General features: G+C 39.1%; 1 protein-coding gene across 2 annotated transcripts; it reads left to right on the top strand.

The window, feature by feature from the left end:
- Positions 1 to 2076: 2076 nt before the first annotated feature.
- LOC307009960 (mucin-4) lies at positions 2077 to 22621 on the top strand. 2 transcript variants are annotated; one of them, XM_079634227.1, is made up of 22 exons: positions 2077 to 2528; positions 2697 to 2819; positions 5454 to 5587; positions 5769 to 5936; positions 7340 to 7519; positions 8667 to 9267; positions 9378 to 9527; positions 10353 to 10567; positions 10663 to 10738; positions 11586 to 11873; positions 12243 to 12479; positions 13301 to 13453; positions 13642 to 13820; positions 14334 to 14526; positions 14673 to 14792; positions 14872 to 14991; positions 15464 to 15484; positions 17270 to 17334; positions 17456 to 17648; positions 19901 to 20029; positions 20132 to 20303; positions 21795 to 22621. In XM_079634227.1, exons 1-22 carry the CDS (start codon positions 2486 to 2488, stop codon positions 21937 to 21939), a joined length of 3705 nt encoding a protein of 1234 aa, XP_079490353.1. In that variant the 5' UTR covers positions 2077 to 2485; the 3' UTR covers positions 21940 to 22621. The 2 variants fall into 2 exon arrangements, with proteins under 2 accessions (XP_079490353.1, XP_079490354.1); XM_079634228.1 differs by lacking the exons at positions 2077 to 2528; positions 2697 to 2819 and adding an exon at positions 4823 to 4938.
- The last annotated feature ends 894 nt before the right edge of the window (positions 22622 to 23515 follow it).

Genomic DNA, 23515 nt, shown 5'->3' with positions numbered 1-23515 from the left:
TACAAAATAATTAGTGGTTTTTGAGTTTCATTTTGTGTGTATCTTTACACTGAGCTGAGGTGCTAGATTAATCAATAATCATGGACACAATTGAAATTCAAAATGTATCTTTTGTGTTTTCTGAGGACAGTTTTTGGATCAAATAAGAGCGAAACAATGACACATAATGTAGACTGCACGGTCACAAAAGCTCATGGAATTATTAACTTAGCAGTGAGTTGAGTCACTGGGGCTGCTAAAACTCCTTGGCTGGGGAATGCATCTGTGTTCATTGTATCTTCATATTTGTTGACCTTCTTTTGCAGGAATCTGCTGCTGGACCTTCTGTGCCTGTGTACTGTGTTCAGGTACACAACTGCAGGTGAGTAACAATCAACTCACAGCACAGAATAGAGTAACTTATTGCCAGACTAACCGATCTCCTATCAATTTTGTCTACACAGTTGCAGATCTCAGTGACTGTGCAGCTGCAGGCACCATATGCCACACCAATGCAGATTGCTACAAAACACGTGATGAGAAGTATGTCTGCATGTGCCAAATTGGGTACCGGGGCAATGGAGTGCAATGTCTGGACATTGATGAATGTACTACTGGTCTACACAGCTGCCATGGAAAAGCAATCTGCAGTAACACTCTGGGCAGTTACGCCTGTTCGTGTCAAAATGGTTATTTTGGTGATGGTTTCCAATGCCAAGATATTAATGAATGTCAAACTAATAATGGTGACTGCCATGTCAATGCGCTTTGCACCAACAGAGATGGAGGAAGGGACTGCAGTTGTAAGTCTGGTTTCAGTGGAAATGGATTTCAGTGCACTGATGATAATGAGTGCGCAAGACCAGGAATCTGCCACTGGAATGCCACTTGCACAAACAACCCTGGATCCTACGTGTGCACATGCAATACTGGCTACAAAGGCAATGGAAATTATCTCTGCCTAGACATTGATGAGTGTTCAGAGACTCCTAGTGTATGCTCTGCCTTCTATGGGTACAAAGGTTGCAAGAACCTCCCAGGAACCTACACCTGCCTTTGCAACAGTGGCTACCAAAGCAATGGACAGACATGTGAGGACATCAATGAATGTGAAATCAACATCTGCAGCTCATTTGCTGATTGTACAAACTCGCCAGGATCTTTTCGTTGTACCTGTCCTGAAGGATTTGCAGGAAATGGCTTGGCGTGCGTGGACATTAATGAGTGTGATAGAAAGAACAACTGTGACCCCAACGCAATATGTACCAATTTGCTAGGAAGCTACGAATGTTCCTGCCGCTTTGGCTTCGTGGGCATGGGTACAAAGTGTACTGACATTAACGAATGTATCACCAGTAACATTTGCCCAGACAATGCTGCATGTGTCAACACAGCAGGTTCATTCTTCTGTGACTGTGGTCAAGGCTACAACTTTAGTCGAAACCAGTGTCTGGATGTGGATGAATGTGCCATAAAGCATTGCAGTCGTTACGCCTCTTGTGAAAACTTACCTGGTTCATTCAACTGCTCATGTCTAGCTGGTTTCGAAGGTGATGGATTAGTATGCAATGATGTGGATGAGTGTGCCATAGAAAAGCGGTGCCATGTTAATGCACTCTGTATTAATGTACCGGGAAAATTCAACTGCAGCTGTATGGTGGGATATACAGGGGATGGTGTGTTGCAATGCATAGATGTGAACGAGTGCCTTGTTGATAATGGTGGCTGTGGAAACAGAGCAACATGTGTCAACAGTGAGGGGTCTTTTTCTTGCATTTGCCCCTCTGGCTTTCAGCTAGTCAATCGTACAACCTGCCAGGATATAGATGAATGCCAGCTACCTGAAAAGGCTTGCGGCACCAATGAACAGTGCTCAAACATGGAAGGGTCATATGCATGCCAGTGTAAAGCAGGCTTCAGTCGGATCAGTGATGATTCAGACTGCTCTGATATTGATGAATGTGAAAATCTGAAATCTTGTCACCAGAATGCCACATGCTTGAATTTAGCAGGCTCCTTCTCATGTACCTGCAAACATGGCTTCTCAGGAAATGGTGTAACATGTGAGGATATAAATGAATGTGCAATCAAGGATATGTGCCATCTACATGCCAATTGCTACAATTATCCTGGAGAATTTTTGTGTACATGCCACCGGGGCTTTACGGGAGATGGTTTCACCTGTACAGACGTAAATGAATGTGTCCTTTCCAACTATACTTGCCCAGGTATCTCTGTATGTGTGAATTCCCCAGGAGCATATATCTGTTCTTGTCTGAATGGCACAGTAGCATACAACAACAGCTGTGTCCTCCCTAGTCGTGAATGCAATCCTGCCTGCCATCCACACGGACTTTGTCATCCTTCACCTTCAGGGTATCAGTGTGTTTGTGATGTGGGATTCAAAGGGGATGGACTCATTTGCTCAGACATTGATGAATGTAAAGAAAATGTGTGCCCAAAGAAAGAGACACAGTGTGTCAATAAACCAGGATCATTTGACTGCATGTGCAAAGTGGGTTACACTCTTAATGGAACAGAATGCATAGGTATGTGCAATTCACATGTAATTTTAAAAATAATTTTTATTTTAACAAGGATTCAGTTATCCTGGAAATGTACAAACTAATACAATATTTACCTTGAATGTCTACCAGATGCCTAAATGTAAGTCTTCAATCTTCTCTTTTCATGTTATTCTTGTTCCTACCTTACAGATGTGGATGAATGTGAATCTGGAGTCAATAGCTGCAGCAAGTTTGCACAGTGTGTCAACACCATTGGGAGTCACCTGTGCTTCTGTCGCAGTGGCTTCACTGGGGATGGAAAAAACTGCTCTGGTAAGTCTCTCTCCCTTTTCAAAATTTATTTGTGCATTTCTTTGCTTGCTTGAGGACTCTCTTCTCAGTCTTTTAGGGATTTTTGTCCTGACCCTGTCCCATTTTGGATGACTTATAGACATTAATGAGTGCCAATCCCAACATGGAGGATGCCATCCAGCTGCCAGATGCACTAACTCCCCTGGTTCCTACAAGTGTACCTGTCCCTTTGGCATGACCGGGTCTGGGTTTGATTGCCAAGATGTGAACGAGTGTAATGAAAACACAACTTTGCCTCATAACTGCAGCCTTCTCGCCATGTGCAACAACACTGAGGGCTCCTACATTTGCAAGTGCATGGATGGATATCGGGGAGATGGGTTTACTTGTGAGGATATGGATGAGTGCTTGCTACCTTCAATCTGCAGGAACAACATGACCTGCCAAAACTTTCCTGGAACATATACCTGCACATGCACCGTTGGTCTGGTCTATGATCTGGGTACCTGCGTGAATGAAAAGGACTGTATGAATGTAACGAATGCGTGCAGCACCCATGCTGAGTGCAAACACATCCGTGGGTCAAACTATTGCTCCTGCATTAAAGGGTTCCTTGGAAATGGTAGAGATTGCCGGGATATTGATGAATGTTCACAAACAGGAGCTTGCCCAAAGTTGTCCAACTGTTTCAACACAGAGGGGTCCTTTCATTGTGACTGCTGGAAAGGTTACCAGTACAATGGGACTCACTGTGAAGACTTAAATGAGTGCAGTGTAGGAAACTTTATTTGCCCAGACAACAGCACATGCTACAATAAAGAGGGAGGGTATAATTGTTCATGTAACAATGGCTTCCTCTACCTTAACGACTCTATCTGTTTGGATGTTGATGAATGTGCCACAGGGAGAGCACAGTGCCCAAATGCTTCCAACTGCCAAAACACAGTGGGAAGTTATTTTTGTGAATGCTGGGATGGGTATACAGGTAATCAGACAGTCTGTGAGGATGTCAATGAATGCCTGAACAATTCTGCATGTTCAGACAACAGTATCTGTGTCAATACTGAAGGTTCGTTTCTGTGCCTTTGTGATGATGGATTCTCCTCTAATGGTACCAGTAGTACCCAGTGTGAGGACATAGATGAGTGTTCACACCCAGAATTTGGGCCACTCTGCACTCATGGGACTTGTATTAACACAATTGGCTCATTCCACTGTCTTTGTGACATGGGATTCTGGAGCAATGACACTAAGTGTCTTGACATAGATGAGTGTTCAGGTTCAAATAATGAATCCATATGTCAACCTCACTCTACATGTGTCAACATCCCTGGGTCTTACAAATGTAACTGCAAATTGGGGTTCCTTCTAAACAGAACAGAGTGTCAAGACATTGATGAATGTCAGGCAGATGAAAGTCCCTGCACTGCCAACGCTGTATGTGTGAACTCACCAGGGTCTTTCCAGTGTCCATGCACATCTGGCTTTGAGGCCCGAGGCCCAAAGTGTACAGATATCAATGAATGCCTTTCAAACAGAACTTGTCGGCCCGATCAGGTGTGCATCAATAAACCTGGAACATATCGATGCTCCTGTCCACTGGGACATCATGAGGAAAATGGTACCTGCATAGACAACAATGAATGTGCAAATAACACTACCTGCCACCCCTTGGCAAGATGCTGGAATACAGTGGGGTCTTTCACATGCCAGTGTCGCTTAGGTTATGCTGGGAATGGGACATACTGTAAAGACATTGATGAGTGTTCCACGTCGTCCTTACGTTGCCACAAGTCAAGTCAATGCATCAATACCCCTGGGTCTTATGTATGTGTATGTGTACCAGGTCTTATTGCATTAGGGTCTTTTTGTGTGGATCTAGATGAATGTCAGTCTAGTAGGGATGGATGCCATCCTGCTGCCACATGCTACAACTCTGTAGGTGGGTTTCAGTGCAAGTGTGGCAATGGATGGGATGCCTCAGTCAGAAATGGGCAAGGATTGGGTGGATGCATAGACCGGAATGAATGTCTTTCACCTGACGTATGTTATAGCAACAGAACATGCACCAATTTATTAGGATCTTACAGCTGTGCCTGCTCTACTGGAGATACTGACTGCCCACAGCTACCAAACATGGGTGGGGTACTTTATTACAATCATGAAAAATAATCTATGTAAAATTATACATCTATATTTTGCTCTCTCTCTTTGTGTTTTTAACATGTAGTATTCACAGATCACAGGAATAATTTAGTAATTTAAGAAATACTGAAAATAATACTGTTGATGCACTAAATTCACTCACTTTACATGAAGACTCATGTAAATGAGTGTTATATCAGGACTCCCTCTTAATGTTGCTCCTTTATGTTGGGAGTTACTCTCTTATGGCGAGTCGGCGACTGCCATTTTGATATCACATGACCATCCAACCAGAGTTAATAAACATAAGCTTCAAAAAAACTTTTCAAACAAATTTTGCCGACATAGAACTCCACATTTTTATGTTTTGCTCTGGTCAACCTAAATGCACATATTATTATTATTATTTGGTGACCAGAAGGTGCTTTTATGACATCTACCAATAGTGGCTAACTGCTCATGCTAACCAACCTTGTCCCCTTTGGGTGCATTTTGTATATATTTTTACAGAAAGTTACCTGTATCCATTTGGAGAGGAAGTAGGTGATGCTGAGTTACCAATTACAGTGGCAGATGGAAATTCTCCATACATCACTCCTCCTGCAGGCTTTCCATTCATGGGCAAACTATATGAGCGGCTGTTTGTAAGCATGCACATTTAACTGTTCACATTTTAATAGCAATTTAATGGTGAGCAGGCTCATCTGAAATTTCTAAACTAATAAACATTAAATATCTCAGGAAACATTTTGGCTACTTACAGTTAGCCTTACCTCTGTTCACATTTTAAAAGTTAATAGAGTCTTGATATATGAACCTTTTCAGTTTTCAGATAACGGCTTGGTGCAGTTCCAATCGGTCAGTGAGAATGAGAAACTGTTGATCCCTGCTCCAATCCCAGGGGGTTTCCATGGTAATGAGGGTATTCCCATGTTGGCAGTGTTTTGGGATGATGCTGACCTTACCCTCGGAGATGGAAGACTGCTATACCAGGTTAGCATTGCAATTAATAATGCAAAATTTAGTGGTCTACTATTCTTCTATTATCTTTTTTTTTTAATATTTTTTAATTAAAAATGTATTAAATGTATTGAAATTCAGTTGAATGACCTGGTTTTAAAGGTGCTTCTTCAGTAAAATAATTACTTTTTCAAACAGGTTTCACAAACATTTCACCTGTCTGCCAGTGCTTGTATAGATATGTCTCACCCTAAACACAGGTTAAAAGGTGAAAAGAGCCACTGTGTTTAGACTTTTCAGTAGACTCACTATGCAAATGGTGTGCATATTGTTTTCTATGCACGTTAAATTGAGATTAACATAAAAAATATTTAAGTTTTACTTAAGTGAACATTTCCCTATTTTGTAGAAGTACAACCACATCTTTTTGCGGCAATGTTGAAAAATTCAGCATAAACTGAATAAACATGAAATCCATTTTGGTCCAGGCTGGTTTACGCTGCTTAAAGCTGGTATAGTTCTGGTCTAGCTGGTGGCCCGCTTCCAATGCTGGGGACCAGGAACCAGCATCCTATGCTGGTCCCAGCATACAAAACATACCTTGTGCTCAGTGTTGGGAAGGTTACTTTGGAAATGTAATAGGTTACAGATTACAAGTAACTCTATTTAAAATGTAATAAGTAGTGTAACTATTTCAATTACTTTATTAAAGTAATGTAACTGATTACATTTGATTACTTTTTGATTACCGGTAGGCTACTTATTTAAATTTCTTACCAATGTTTTAAACTGTTAATTATTTTCAAACATTTAAATCAGGCAGGGTTAACCGTACAGTAGTACTTAACACTGATTATTGTCAGACTTTCAAAATCCTTCATCTCTTCAATTAACCACAAAATCAGACTTGAGCACCTCTTTAATTTGAGATCTTTCTGAGGTTAAATACAGATATCTGGATGAAATTATTTTAAAATTTCCAGCAATGGAATGCATTTTTATCACTCGCCATGGTGGCACCTCTCATACAGGTTGTAGCCTAAAGCTTTCAGCAGCAATGTGGATTAACGTGGTGCATATTCAAACAAGAGAACCAACCAAAAGCATCAGAATAGCATGACTTAACCAAACAGCCTTTAAATGACAGGGGCATCGTGCACATCAAAAATAGATAGCTTTTTACAGAAAATATTCAGATATAATCCCCTTTGTAATCGTTAACATTTTCATATTTAACTATAGACTTTATTTTTAAAATAAATTATTTTTCTCTGTAACAGATTACAGTTACATTTATTTTGTAATTAAATTATGTAACTCCATTACATGTAACTAGTTACTCCCCAACGATGCTTATGCTGTTGACTAGCAATGCTGGATTTTTCAGCAGGGTACCATGAAGGAAATCTTGAACATTCTCCTTTTCTGTCCAACAGGAATACAGTCTGCTCAGTATATCTGACATCTACGCTGAGGCAGTATTCAACCGAACAGCACAAGATGTTAGCAGATTTGAGACTCAAAGGGGCAACCCCCCCTTTACTCCATCCTGGATAGTGAAAATCACATGGGATCACGTTTTGCCTGTGTCCTATCAAAAGCTCAACCTGTCTGAGGTGATTATTATTTTTCTAAGTATCGGTAATCGGTTGTATTAGTTTTGCCTGGAAGATAATAAAATTGGTGAAAAATTCCATAAACTTAAACTTAAAATGGATTTAAAGTTACATCATATCTAGACTGTAGAATATCATAGAGACTTGGAAGCAGACTCTTTTGACTTGGGCCAAAAAGCAAACACTATAGGAGCCAGAACACCCAGGAAACCACACTTAGCAACATTCTGGCAACCAACCACATATGAAGTTAAAATGACATCGTAAGGCAAATGAGGAAATAGAAAGGCATAGTACAGAACCTAAACATGCAAAGTTCTTTCAGACAATTGAGAAAAACTTGTGGGTTATAGTCTCATTTTACAGAAAATGAATGTCACATCCTGTCTCAGTCTCAGTCTCACTAGTTCCTGATATGGGTAGTAAAAAGATGGGCTTGGTGTAGTGTTGCTGTCTCCACCCTAACCCCCACTCTCTGCCCTAGTTTATATTGTTAGCCAAATCAAGAGTTTTTGCAACGACTAAGGCTCTGTTTACACCTGGTATTAAGATGCGTTTTGGTCAATCAGATCACAAGTAGAAGAGGGAGACACTTAGCTGTTTGCTTTAATCTGTTAATTTTGTCCACTTTCACCACTTTTGTTTCTTTGAGTGAGGGTCTATGGGCAGGTACGTTTTTCAAATTTGGGTCTTCACCCGACAAAGTCTCAATCCCATCTGGCTTGCACGCTACTCACCATTATGTACGCATTGAGTCAGTAGGGGGAGAGTAGGCGGACTTTTGCGGCTGTTTGAACACATCTGACCACATGAACATTTACACCAAGAAAGCAATCCGGTCTAATGCGTTTTCGACTACCTGTGACAGTGATCGAAAGTGGACAAGCTCTTAACATTTTAGACTCCGTTTACACCTGTATTTAGCATCATCCACTTGTGATCCGATTGACCAAAACGCACCTTAATACCTAAGAGGACATTCACACAGGTCGCGTACAGAATGGAACAGACCATTGGGGTCTTGAGACACATTTTCTAAATTTGACATACTTTAAACCGAAACTGAAAAAACAGTGCAAGAGCAGATCCTATGTAAACGGCTCTTAAAAACTCATCTTAGTAATAATCATCCTAATGTCATTCGCAGACCAACACCTTCCAGAGCATTCTGACCACAGATGGACTACGTTCATTTGCTCTGCTCCGCTACAGTGACATGAACTGGGGTCCAGGACAGAGGACCGATCATAACGCTCTTATTGGCTATACTGATGGCAAGAATAACTTCCATAATGAGATTCCAAAGCAACCCAACAACCTGTTTGGCCCAGGAGGGCGCTATCGTCCCCAGACCGTCACTGGTAACACGGGCAAACTGGGGCAGCTGGTGTATGACCTGGCAGGATCTAATGAAATAAGTTCAGATCCTCAGAGGCAATGCCAGATATGGGGCTTCAACGAGCCAGATCCTAAAGAATGGGCATTAGGACTGGCATCATGTCCCTGCACCCGTGTTCAGGCACAGGAGGATTTGGCCTTTGGCCCTGAGACTCTACCATCAGAACAGATGGCACACGTGAGGGATCTGAGAGCTCTTAGGTGGGGTGGCAGCAGGAGCCGTGTCTTTCAGTCCATCCTCTTTAACAAACAAAAGGCAGGAAAGAGATGTGTGTATGATCCAGAGGGCCCCCTGCTGGCTGGATACAGTGAACGATTCTTTACTGAGGACAAGACACAACAACATATAGGTAAAGCCAAATTCATTTATATTTTTCTTTTATGAAGGCATTGTAAAATGAGGGTCTTACCTGATTTCTTTCTAGTGATTTGATTTGTTTCATGCTGTCATTGTTTCTAGACAAGGATCTATTACCCTTCCAGTGGTGCTGTGTTCAATCCCCTCTGTGTAATATTTTCTTGGCAAAGAGACCACTAGATCGGTGCCAAGGGTATAGCTGGAACAGCTCTGACAGCAGTATACCTGGGAACAGGGCAGCACCAGGCATTGGTAAGGGCTTTAGGCCTCGCTAGCTCCCTTATGCACGACTGCCAGCGGTGTACTTGATTTGATTAGGGATCCTTACAAAATTATGTAAAGCATCAAGAAATCTGATATTTAACCACAATTTGGTGACATCAGTTTGAATTATTATGGGCCAATTTAAAATTATTTTCAAATTGTAAAGGCACAACACTGAAACTAGATTGGGGATCTGAGTTTGACAGACTTGAACAACTGAAAGTAGTTCAGGAAGTGTATTCTGGAAAACAAATTAACATGCAATACATTAAGTATGATAGATCAATATTTGGGATGCAAAATATTACATTTTGACTGTTACTACTACTGATAAGCCAATAATTATTGTCATGTTATGGCCAGTAAATGATTATTGTATGATATTATAATTATATACTGCTGTCAAAATAAATAAATAATCAAAGACTAAATAAAAGCTAAAATCAATTATTTTGAATTCTAAAAAATGTCTTTAGCTATCACAACATTATACAGTAAGAAAAATGTATTTTTGCAAATTTGAGATTTGCTAAAGATTACATTAAAAGTGTTATATGGTTATCTTTTTGTTAGATTACAGCAAAGTTAATCTAAATGTAAAAGGGCAAATGAGCATGGTTAACCAATATTATACCTATGTTATGCAGTATTAATGATCATAAATTCCATAATCGATGCATTGAATTTTCTTTGACCCATTTGTTAATTTTTACACTCCCAATGACTACTGATTGATTGATTTAATGTAAAAAATAATTAATTTGAAGCTGACAAGAAATTAGCTTGTCTGTTCCACTCTCTGCTTTCATCCAGGCATGGTATACGGAAGTCTTCACTTTATCACCTTTGACGGAAGTGAGTATTCCTTCAAAGCCTTGGGTGAGTATGTCATAGTTCGCCTCTCCACCAGCACGGGATCAAACATCTTCACCCTGCAGGGACAAACAGCTGCTCTAGTGGTCAACGGGCAGCCCAAACTTGTGCCCGCTCTGGTACGATTAGCCGCCTTCTTTCAAGGTGCTGGAAAGGTGAGTTTGACATTTGAAACATAAAATATAGATGTAAAATGCATGCTTAAGTCAATGTGCCACAATTTAGAGATTGTAAATTGATTTCTTGAAAGGTGGAGTGGCGATGTGCTGAATCTGGAAATGGTCTTAAGGTCTTGGTCAATGATGTGGTCATTCCTGTGTCTGTTGGTAAGAACGAATTTAAAGGTTTTCAAATGCTCAGGCAAAGAAATAACACTGCTGTCCTTCTATTTACAATACTAGTAAAAAAGTTGAAAAACCTTCTTTTATTATCGCTGTTTTTCATATTTTAGAATAAGTCATCATGCCTATAAAATAACACAAATAGACATACATAATATGCATTTTTTTTGTTTTGTTTCCATTCTTCCAAGTTCTTTCCTCAATGCTTTTTCTTCACTGTCAGGTACAACTTATCCATAAAGTCTTAGTTTTGCAAAGAAATTCTTACAGTAAACATATAATTTAGATTCAAGTCCAGAGAAAAATAAACTCTGTCAATTGTGTCCACACACCTGTGTGAGTGTGACTGGTTGTGTATAAAACCTGACAACAGATACTACTAAATTGAAAGGTGCCTGAACATCTAGACTACGTCCGAAATAGCATGCTCTCTATACTTCTTTTGAATAAGTAATTACTTTGTGACCATTAAAAAAGTATGTTCTACATAGCATTAATGCGTGTAATATGAATGTAATCCGAACATACTACATTCACAATGGTGTCATTCATTGTCATGCACACTACCAATGTCAGATGCATTACCTCACTGCCCTTCGCAAATCCTCTCCAGTAGCTTCATGGGATAGTAAAGTGTCCATTACGCACACTTCAGAATCTTGCCCGAAGTAGCAGGTCATATATCGTCTACTGTTCTATGAATACTGTGAATGTTTGGACATACTACTCTTTTCACATCCTGTTTTTCACCTACTTTATTGAAAGGAAGTATGTGATTTCAGATGCAGTCCTTGTTTTAGTTTTAACCTAGCGCCCTCTGCTGTTCTGACAGGAGTGATACATGTGGAGGAGCAAGGCTTTGCAGTGCGCTGTACCTCTACGAGTCGCTGCGCAGTGGTGTATGCCGAGGGCCTGTACGTGGTGGTGTGGAGAGGCGATGCTGGGAGGCTGACCGCTCTGGTGGAGGTTCCTCAGAGGTTCTACAACCGCACGCTGGGTTTGCTGGGCCACTGGAGCTCCAACAGGACAGATGACTTCCTGCTTTCCAATGGCCGTCTGGTGCCTTCTCTAAATAACAACATCCCCTCTGAACAGAGTCTGCTTCCCTTCGGACAGTCATGTGCGTGTACTCTTCAGCTGGCTTCAGTATTTGTGAGAAAATATGAAATATTGTAGAAACTGCAACTCGATAGAAACATTAACGGCTAATATGTATTTACCAGTACTGAACTGGCATTCATCCTTTTTTAACTAGGGTGTACCACTGTCTTGTTAGAATCATAATTTGAATAATTCCAATTCCTGTTAGAATGAAATTAGTTCCTACTGAAGAAAAACGGGAACTTACAGAACTTGCTGCTGGACAGTTTCAGAAAGGGTGTTATGAATTTCATGAAATCCCTGGCAAATGTCTTTGCGATCAGGGGCAAAGAAGGGGATAAGAAAATGAATACTGTTAATTTAATATTTCTTGACTTTTTTTCCACAGGGGCTGTTCCTGCTCCAGAAAGTCTTCTATTCTCAGAGCCTCCCACTGCTCCATTCAGTCCCATCACGACAGAGCAACTGATGTCCTCAGTGAGCCCAGATGTGCTGGCCAAACACAGTCAGACCTGCCAGGGCAGCATGCAGTGTGTGCATGACATCCTAGCCACAGAAAACACAAACCTCGGCCTGGATGTTCTGAAAGACCAGCAGCAACTTCAGAACCGAATGCAAATCTACGGTTAGATGACTTATGACTTAACCAAACTTGCCTAGAGTAGAAAACATACACTTCTGTTCAAAAGTTTGGGGTTGGTAAGCCTATTGCAAGTCTCAAATGCTCATCAAAGCTGCATTTATTTTGATCACAAATACAGTAAAAACAATAATAGTGAGAAATAGCCTATTATTACAATTTAAGATAAACTGTTTTCTATTTGGATATAATGTAATTTATTCCTGTGATGGCAAAGCTGAATTTTCAGCATCATTACTCCAGTCTTCAGTGTCACATGATCCTTCAGAAATCATTCTAATATGCTGATTTGCTGCTCAAGAAACATATTACTATTAATGTTGAAAACAGTTGCTGCTTAATATTTTTGTAGATTAATAGGTAGTTCAAAAGAACAGCATTTATTTGACATTTTTTTGTAAAGTTATAAATGCCTTTACATTATTGATAAATCAAATGCATCCTTAGTAAGAATCAATTTCTTAAAAAAAAAAATCATACTAACCTCAAACTTTTGAACGGTGCTGTATTTTATGCTTATCACTTTGAAAAGAGAAATCACAAATGAAAAATATATTTAATGAGATTAAATGGAGAGCAAATTGAGACTTTGCTTTTAGTCCCCCTCTAGTCAATCGTTTTATGCTGTAAAACTCAACTTTGATCACCAAAATGACATACAGTATTTAAAAAATGTTTCCTTGAAATACAGTTCTTCATGCCTTAATAATGTTACAAACAATATTACCAAAGAGATCTCAAGATGAACTCTTATGAAATTCTTCACATTTGTGTATAACAATCCTCCCTCTTCTTGTTTTCAACAGGGAACCTGCCGCCCATTGTGACAGAGCCGATTGTTATCATGTGCAAGGTCAATAGTACAGTTAGAGTTCAGTTCAAAGCCCAGGATCCAAACAAAGACCAAATCACCTTCTCCCTGGCCTTACCACGCTCTCCACGGATCACCATCGGCAGCAGTAAGATTTACTGCAAAGCTTTCTATTTACAAACTTAGCCTACAGTGTATTATGCTAATGTCTGAGAGATCATCTGTTAGATCTCTTTCTAGAGCTTTATCCTCTGTTGACTCTAATACATTGTGCTCTACACATTGGTGCATTGGTATATCACAATATGATTCTTTTTTTGCGTGTGTGTCTTGAAGGCGATGGTATCCTCGTGTGGTCTCCATCCGGTATTCAGCCAGTGAATCTGACAATTCAAGCGAGTGATCAAACATCCAGCTCCTTGATCACCCCTGTTCTGCAGCTCTGTAACTGCGTGAATGGAGGAAGCTGCCAATACAACAGCGTGGCTGAGAACCTTCTGCTGGGAAAGTTTCAGGTACACAGCATCTTTAACCCTGCTCACAGATACAGTACTTGTTTGCTGAGAAACTTTAGCTCATGTGATGATACCACCAGTTGGGAGTATATATGGTCAAAAATACAGTTTTCTATTTAAAGGATTTTAAAATGTAATTTATTAATATGATGGCCAGGCTGAATTTTCTTCAGTGTCACATGATCTTTCAGAAATCATTCTAATATGCTGATTTGCTGCTCAAGAAACATGTATTATTATGATCAGTGTTGAAACCAGTTGTGCTGCTTACTATCTTTGTTGTGGAAATGGTTATACATCAGGAATTTTTGAAGAATAGAATGGCTAAAAAAGGAAAGCATTTATTTAAAATTGGCAAAAAAATATGTATTTTACAATTGAATTTAGCTACAGCTTCATGTAGAGTCAAGTTAATTCTATGTTATTCTGTTGTGTACAGTGGTGTTCAGGGTCATTTGTACACACAGACATGTAATTATTCCTAAACAAATGTGTTTTTCTGTATACATCTAGGTTGTGGGATGTCTTTGTCCACCGGGTTTCGGTGGCAAGTACTGTGATAGCAGAACAGATGTGTGTAAAGGCAAACCCTGTTTTCCTGGTGTGGAATGCATCAGACAAAAAGAAGCAGAACTCTTCACATGTGGACAGTGCCCTCCTCCGACTGTATACAATGACAAACAAGGATACAAATGCTTTGAAAATGGTCAGTTAAAAGGCCTACCTAGTATTTTATATTGCTATTTTGCATTGCAACAGTTTCAAATGCAGTGCTTCCAATGAGATTTAAGATACAGAACAGCTCTAAAACATTTTTTTTTTAAACAAAGTTCATCTAACTCTGTCCCACAGACTTCTGCCTCCCTCCGTACACCTTCCCCTGCCATGAGATGGCCGACTGCACCAGCACCGGCTACAACTACACATGTAAATGTAAGCGTGGCTACGCTGGCAATGGAAAAGAGTGCTCAGGTATGCCACATGAATGCACAGCCTCACATCCATTCTTTAAGACACACTTGCACTCAGGTTTGTTTTATCCTACCCACAGATATTGATGAGTGTCTGAACCCCTCAGCCTGTCCCAATGCTAAGTTTGAATGTGTGAACATGCCAGGATCAGTGCGGTGCTTATGCCGTTACCAGAACACCACAGATACTGATGGCTGTGGTAAGTGGTTTGAATCAGTAATATCGTAATAATCATAATTTCTTGAGTCATCAACACATCTCAAACTTTACATTTACCATACCCAGGTAAGTGATTGAATTAACAAACATTTTGAGTCTTCCAATCAGTTTAAACAATTGCTTCGTATCATGATAGACAAATGGTCAAAACACAGCACCTTAAAGACATCATGTGTTAATGCTTTAGAGGTTATTGCAATGTATACAGTATTTTAATAGAGGGCATATGCACAAATCTAGGCAATAGAGCTTAATATATAATCAAGATTTTTATGGTTATATTAAACTAGGATTATATTAGTTTTTATATTTTTTGGTTTCAAATATTAATACAATATTTTGTATTTTATTTGCACACTCAAAAATATTAATTATAGGTTATATTTACATTTTATAGCATCTATGTAAAAAATATGCAAAACATGAATCCCTTTTGTTTTACTTTTTTTTAGGTGAATCTGCTAATCCTACAGGTAAGACTGTGTATATTGATTCACTTTTAATATTATATTATATTATATATAATATTACCATTATAGGTTTCATCAGGGTGCGATTTGTTAAAAATTCAGAAGGGGGATATTTGAGCTACAATCATTGAAATTGCAATGTAATAATTTAGACAATGTAGAAATACAGTGTAGTTTTAGTAGTTTCTATAAAAGTTAATATATATGTTTTAACAATTAACTTGACAGCTATTCATTTATTTATAAAATGTACAGGTCCCAAGAGGTATTGAGATAAGGCACATTTCAGCCCTCTATCCCAACACAATTGTATTATCTTCAATCTGCTTTAATCTAGGATTAGTCGTAGTATCGCATACATTTTATAAGCTGTAAAAAACTTAAGATAAAATGAAAATCTGTTTTGGTCTCTTCTTGAAAGAGTGGTGGCAGTGACGTGTTGTGCTGACTATAGAAAATCTCGTCTCCTGTCGAGGACGGCGATGGCTAGTAAAACTGTTGACCTGCCATTTAAAAATATTAAACCTAAATTATAACATGATATTAATCCAATTCTTTACCATTCTACTTGGAAGAGTTTAGTGTAGTGTGTCCAATCCTGCTCCTGACAGGCCGACGTCCTGCAGAGTTTAGCTGCGACCTGCTCTAACACACCTGCCTAAAATACTTAGAGGTCCTGAAGACCTTGATTCAGGTGTTTGGTGCCAAACTCAGCAGGACCGTAGCCCTCCAGGAGCAGGATTGGACATCCCAGCTATCGACCTTTTTCCTAACACACCTATTGCGTTTTAGATTATGGGACGCACTTTCAGTTTGTGGAAGTTCCACTCAAAAACACTGAAACAAATCATAAGGTTGCCCTACAAATAATCCGTATCCACCAGTTTCACTGAATGAGCTGTACAATTTCCTTCATGTTCTATTTTCAGATGTCAGGAGAATAATGTAGCGCTTGACATTTGAATGTGACATGATATAACAAGACTATTTATGGCAAGAGCTCTATTCAATCGCTGCATTCTTTTCCTCCTGATTATTTTCTTTTTTTTTAAAGACCGCAGACCACAGTATGAAAAAAAGAACATATACTGCGTTTTTGATCTGCTCTCCTGGTTTAATTTACGATATATTCCATGAATAATTCACTGGAAGGCACTGAAATGCAATCTCTTGTTTTTCTCCCCAAATCCTCATGTCTCTTATCAGGTTTGTCTTCACACGGATGCTTTACAATGTAATTGTCTCCCCTTTTCACTTCTAATCCCTATTAGCCGTGTTTACTGGAATGTTAGGTAAAAATGACGGAAATCATTTTGAAATATTATCACTCAATGTTCCAGTTAAAGAACATTTTTGATTAAGGCAACGCATGTTACATAATACAGACAGACTGTGGAAAGAATCAAACACATTTTGTTTGGGGTTATTCATTGTCTGTTGTAGTAAATTGTTAATGCGTTTGCACTTTTAAATTCCTTTTAATGTTCGATGGTTGAAGGGTGAACGGAATAATACCATCTCATTGTTTCCAGTTTTTGAAAATGATTACTATTGCATTCATGTGAACCTTTTGCTGATTGTTTACAGTCTAACAAAAGTTACTCCCATAATTCATCATGAGGCCTATGAAAACGGTGGATAGTGCTTGTTTTATTATAAGCCGGTAGGAAAACTTACATCACCAAAGTATCAAAAGCAGAGGCAGGGAAATCCTCCCCAAATCGCAAATCGTACCCTGGGTTTCATATTTTAGGAGAGAGACCAACATCGATGTCTTTTTTTCTCCAGGATGGAATGTTTTTAATGTGTCCATGGACTGGGGAAATCAGGAGTCTGGACAGGGACTGAGTCAGGTCAGTGTGTGGATCTGAGAAATCAGATAAATGTCAGATGGACATGGTATCACGTCATAAACACTGCAGCTCAGATTAACCTCAGCTGATTTTAGTGTTAACGTTTCTGAATTCTCTGCAGCTGGAGAAGATCCTGTCACTGGGTTTCCAGAACAAGTTCTACAACGCCAGTGCTATAGCTCCTGATTCAGCTTTAGCAGGCGGGCTGAGCGAGTACAGGATCAATGTGTCCAGCGACACGCCGCACTGGTATGTCATGGACTACCTCACCAGAGTCCGTCAGTACTACGGCATCCGGTCAGCCTATGTGGAGGGTAAGAAAATGTAATATGTTATTTTCACTTATTATACAGTTCTGTGGAATGCTTGATTGGTCAATCACGACATTATATATTTAATCAAACGTGCTTGTGTGATCAGACCTGACCTTCAGCCTTATTGCGAGTGTGATATTGCTTTTATACATGAATTGTTTTTTATTTTATACAAGTTTTTGTTGTGAATATTGAAGTTAACATTGAATAGCTTATATTTTAGACACAATATTGCCAGGTACTTTGTCTATTTTTACTTTGGCAATGAAGAAAAGCAAGCGCAAGATCAACTGCAGCGTGTCTCAGAGCAACTGAGAGTAGTGTTGTTTCTGAATGGATCAGTATTGTTTGACTCTGTCATAAAGAACATAACTTTTTTTCATGAACGAACCGTTGTTTTTGAACAAATCTGCTGAGTGAATTATTCAATGACTCCCTCTTGACTTTGATGCTGAATGAATCAGTGTTTTTGAACAAAAAATGATTTAAAGTCGACATGAAATCAAAATTGACCCCATTTACTTTGTTAGCACATATTACTAGTTATGTGGTGAGCAATTAATCTGTGCAAGTTAATACACAGAATTTTTTTTTTTGCATTGGTAATCTTTAATCAAAATCTGAAAAGTTACTTCCGGTCTGCAATGGCGTTCCTTTTCTGATGACGTCAGTTTGACGGCTTGGGTTGAAAACGCTTAACCACTCCCCTCAAACCGTTAGTCTGCTATGAGCAGAGATGGAGAGGAGGAGCGCTAAAGTAAAACCCTGCCCTCTGTTCAATATTCCCTTACACTTGGAAATACATCACAACACTGGAGATAAGTCGTTTGCAACTTCCGGTTCACGGGGACTTTAAAGGAGAACTCCAGCGCAAAATGAACCTTTGGTCTAATTACACATTGTTACCTAGTCAACCGTTATCTGAGATTTGTTTTCATGATTATCGAATGTAAATAGTTTTATCTCTAAAAACAGTTCAGCCTATAACGCTAGTATAACGCTAGTATATTGGGCATAGAGTAATGACAAATACAAATCGCTTGTTAATACCACTAACAAGGCTCAAAATAGCCCCACACTAACACGGCAGCATAATGAGGGTCCCTACCTTCAAACCGAAGCATTGAGAACTTTGACAGTGTCCAGACAGTTTAATAAGAAGATATTTTATACATACAGTCAACTTCACGTATACAAGCAGAAGCCATCTTTGAAAAACAGACTCGATCAGTCGATCAACGAAACGCCGATCCAAATGCGCTGAACTGTGTAGAATCTCATATGGTCCAGCGCATTTAGATCGGCGTTTCGTTGATTGACTGATCGAGTCTGTTTTTCAAAGATGTCTTTTTTTAGAGATAAAACTATTTACATTCGATAATCATGAAAACAAATCTCAGATAACGGTTGACTAGGTAACAATGTGTAATTAGACCAAAGGTTCATTTTGCGCTGGAGTTCTCCTTTAATTCCTCTGTTATAAAGTCACTTGTTTAATTTCTGAATGAATTAGGCTGCATCCGAAATCACATACTTCACTACTATATAGTAGGCGAAAAACAGTATGTGCAAAGAGTAGTATGTCTATATTTACACTAGTACTCATAAAAAAGAAGGCAAAAAGTACCCGGATGAACCAATACTTCCGGCGAGATTCTGAAGTGTGTATATGATGGACACTTTACTGTCCCATGAGGCCACGGGAGAGGATTTGTCAACGCCAACGTCAATGCAACTGACGCTGGTAGATCACAAGATAATGACAGCATAGGGAATGTACATAATACGTCTGAACTACAAGCATTCATACTATATAGAACATGCTTTGTCAGTGGTCGCAAAGTAATACTTATTGAAAATAAGTACCTACTCACTCAGAGATTATTCGATATTGGATGCAAATTTATTTTAAATGAATTGCTTGAGTGAATGATTCAATGACTCACTCATAAACATATTAATTTCACCTTCTTGCATAAAAAATGTAACCTGCAGTAAGATTTACTGAAACAGTTTCCATCATTATTGCGGACTAACAGTCTCTCTGGAACATTTACAACAAACATTACAAACAGGCCACAGTGCTGTTGAACTGAATTCTCTTGAAACATTGTTTAACCAATCATATTTGGGGACGGAATTAACTGTGGTATTGCATTAGATATAAGACGTGAACCTCTAATTCCTCTGTGCTTATGACTGCTTAAGTTCTACTCCTTGTCTTTGGACTTTGTATTCCTTGTTTTATTTAGACCTTGATGAATGCAAGACAAATGAGGCTCCGTGTTCAAAAACATCCCAGTGTGTAAACACCTACGGTGGCTACAGGTGTGTGTGCAATGGCACTGATCTAAAGAAGGAGTCACAGTCATGCATATTTGGTAAGAGCATCACCAGAGAAAGTGTTCAGGCCCTCAATCTGCTGATTCGATTTTCATAAAAATGAGTGTTTTTTTTTCATTCTTTCCCCTCCTCCTTCTCAGACTGGAACAGTGTTAACAGCACAGACCCGTCTGTTGATAAGACTATGGCGGATAAGAAGGCATTAATTTTGGGCCTGGTCCTGGGCATCGGTATCCCCCTCCTGCTGCTACTGCTGTTGGCGGCCCTCGCCTGCTTCTGCTGCTGCTCACGAAAGAAAACCATCACTGGGGAGTGAGTGTCCTGATCACACATTCAATGACATTGTGGAGGATTTTTTAAAGCAATCTTAAGTCAAGTCACCTTCATTTATATAGTGCTTTTAACAATATAAATTGTTACAAAGCAGCTTTACAGTGATAATAGGAAATTAAACAGATTGGTTTGGCTTTACAGCAGCTCTAGAATAAAGTTATTGTCCAAAGTTAGTTTTGATTGATTAATTTCCGTTGCAAAGATCATTAGTTATTAACTTAGGGGGCGCTTTCACGACACCGTTCTAACAGTAAACCCTTAATGCGATCCGGCCGCTCATTTGCACAACAACAGTGCCTGGTGGCTCGAGAACGCAAACCTTGAAATAGGTTCCCAGGGTGCAAGTGTTGAAAAAATGTGAAAAACGTTATCATCTCCGCGTAAACTTAAATTTACGCAAATCTGTGAAAACGCTGACGGCACATGCATATTACGTGTTTAGTCTATAGATATGCACGTTTGAATATATATGTGCGCAGGCGTGTAGTCTTTCTTTACAAATTGACCTCAACAAATTACTTGTCTGGCCTTAAAAATTCATAATACAGAATTTTAGGGCTGTTAAACGATTAATCGCGATTAATCGCATCCACAATAAAACTTTGTGTTTACATAATAAATGTGTGTGTACTGTGTATAATTATTTTGTATATATAAATACACACACGTTCATGTATATATTTAAGAAAAATGTGTAATTTATAAATAAAATATTTATCAATTATATATAATATAAATTATATATAAATCTATATACAGTATATACATGCAAATATTATTTACAACTAGATTTCTTAGTGGTTTTGAAAATATTACTATAAATTACAGCAACACCTCCTCCTTTGCTTTTCAGACGAGGTTCATGTTTATAACCGTAATCTTGTGGGGTTGACTCATTTAAAGCAATGTAATCGTTTGGTTTTAGCCAGGTTTCTGTTAAACAGCACATCTAGGTTATAATCTGTAATCATATCATTAACTATTAGCGCTTTTGAAGTAAGAGATCGAATATTCAGCAGCCCAAGCTTTATCATTTGCTCATTTGTATTATATCTGTTTTTTATTTGTTGAAGATCAATTAAATTTTTAACCTTAGATGGGTTTGAACGTATTTTGGATTTCCAAGTTCGGGGAACAGACACAGTCTCTATATGATGATATCTAGGTGAAAGAGTCTCTATGTGATGGGATTTAGCTGACCTTGGTGACGTGAGGCCGCTAGCAGACGGTCGGTTAAGCCAGCTGTCTGCTTCCTGACCTGAGGCCCAGATTGTCATGTTTTATCTCTAAGATGTTTATGTAAACACAAACTTTTATTTTGTATGCAATTAATCGTGATTAATCGTTTTAACAGCCCTACAGAATTTTTGTATTTTCTTATTATTAGGATTAAGCATATAAACCAACCAGTCTGTGTCCTTGAAGTGCATTCACTGAACTTTCTCTCTTTCTCTCCCTCTCTCCATCAAGCATTCCTCACCTGCTGCCTGAGTACATGCAGGAGCAGTTCAACCCCCCGTTCAACTTTGAAGATCCCTCCCTGCAATACAACACACATTGCAGCCCACGTATGCTTGACAACCTCACACCACGACAGAAGCGTCGCTATCGATAACACAGGCCCAGTGCGCTTGTATTGTCTGGTTCATCCAGCATCAGTGCAGATGCAGTACATTTGTGTTTAAAGGAAATCCCAATACAGTAATATTTATACTAAAAAGAGACTGCTGACTTTTAAAGTCCCATGTGAGAGTGAAAGAGTGCCAAGCACATGCAGAATAAACATGATCTGTGAGCAACAAGCTCAGTTGAACATAAATTGACTCAGTTGAAGATAATAATTAATGTGAAGAAATACATATGCAATGTTCTTACCAAAATTATCAACTGGCAGTCTGGCACACATTAGTTGCACTCATGTGGCACTGACATTAAAAAAAAGAAGCTACGGTTTAAAGATATTCAAATAAGAGAAACATCTGAACAGCAGTGGCAGGAGGTCTGGATGCATTATAGTAATATGAATTGTGGTAAAATGTGTTTGAATGCCATTAAATAATTTTAAATGTCTAATGATTGTTTGTTTCCCTTTGTTTTGGGGATGAAATATTACATTTTTTATGTGATTCTTTTACAGAATGTGAAATAATGGTCAATAATACCTTGCACATAAGTCAAAGGTCTTATATATATTTCCAAAATGTGTCTGTTGAAAGCAAAGCAACTTAATAATGTATGCATGTTCATCAAATTCACTCAAATATTGTCAACTACTTTGTATCGGTTAGTATGTTTGTACACCCTAGAACTTTTCCTTAAATAAAATGAACAAAAATATACATTTTAACAGGGTTCTGGACGTAAACTGATTATAAGCTGTTATAAGGATACATGATTTTTACAACAGTGGGCTCTAAAAGCCTGAGGCCACTTGTGAATATACTTCTATTGTTCATTCATTCCTAATTCAATACAAATTATATTGCTAGTTTTTATTACTAATTATATTACTAGTATAAGAATGAGTAAATATGTGTGTGTGTGCAAAAACACGGTCTCAGAATTTTTGTCCCCACTGTAGCATGTGTTACTGATTAAGTGATGATGTATTAGTGTTGTGAAAGTGCAGTGTGTATATTTCACCCCTGGGTGGCAGTAGTGTGTTTCTGTCCGTTTTTAGGGCAGACAGTCAATCACAAGAGGCACCAGGCAGACACCTGCAGTGTGTGTGTGCGTGTGTATGTGCGTGCGTGTGTGCGTGTGTGCGTGTGTGCGTGTGTGTGTGTGTGTGTGTGTGTGTGTGTGTGTGTGTGTGTGTGTGTGTGTGTGTGTGTGTGTGTGTGTGTGTGTGTGGTGGGCCCTGCAGGATGAGATCATCAGAGTTGTTTGCAGCCCTGCACTGCAGATGAAGGCCCACACAGGGAGAGGGGGTCAAGAGCAGGGCAGCAGCCGCATGTACACTTTCCTTTCTCCCTCACTTTATACCCCACCTCCTCTCTCAACCATCCTTATCGCTCGGCCTTCCCATCCTCTTCTAGTAATTGTTGTCATAAACCTTTCAATTGTCTTTCTCCCTATCAGCAGATCAGCCCCTCACCTACTACCTTCTCTTGACTTTCATTTTCCTCTATTAGCCTTGCAAATCTTGTTTGTTCCTTTGTTTAAAAACTCTACAGTCTATTTCTTTAGGT

Source organism: Phoxinus phoxinus, assembly GCF_949152265.1.
Source record: "Phoxinus phoxinus genome assembly, chromosome: 14".
Taxonomy (NCBI): Eukaryota; Metazoa; Chordata; class Actinopteri; order Cypriniformes; family Leuciscidae; genus Phoxinus; species Phoxinus phoxinus.
The sequence above is the reverse complement of the archived record's forward strand: the minus strand, read 5'-3'. Positions and strand labels throughout refer to the sequence as shown.

Bases quoted from the DNA above. Each gene is read 5' to 3' on its own strand.
- LOC307009960 (XM_079634227.1), top strand. From the start codon at position 2,486: ATGTGCAAAGTGGGTTACACTCTTAATGGAACAGAATGCATAG. The intron at 11,874-12,242 runs GTGCGTGTACTC...TTTTTTCCACAG, and splicing joins GCTTCCCTTCGGACAGTCAT to GGGCTGTTCCTGCTCCAGAA. The intron at 14,992-15,463 runs GTAAGTGGTTTG...ACTTTTTTTTAG, and splicing joins CACAGATACTGATGGCTGTG to GTGAATCTGCTAATCCTACA.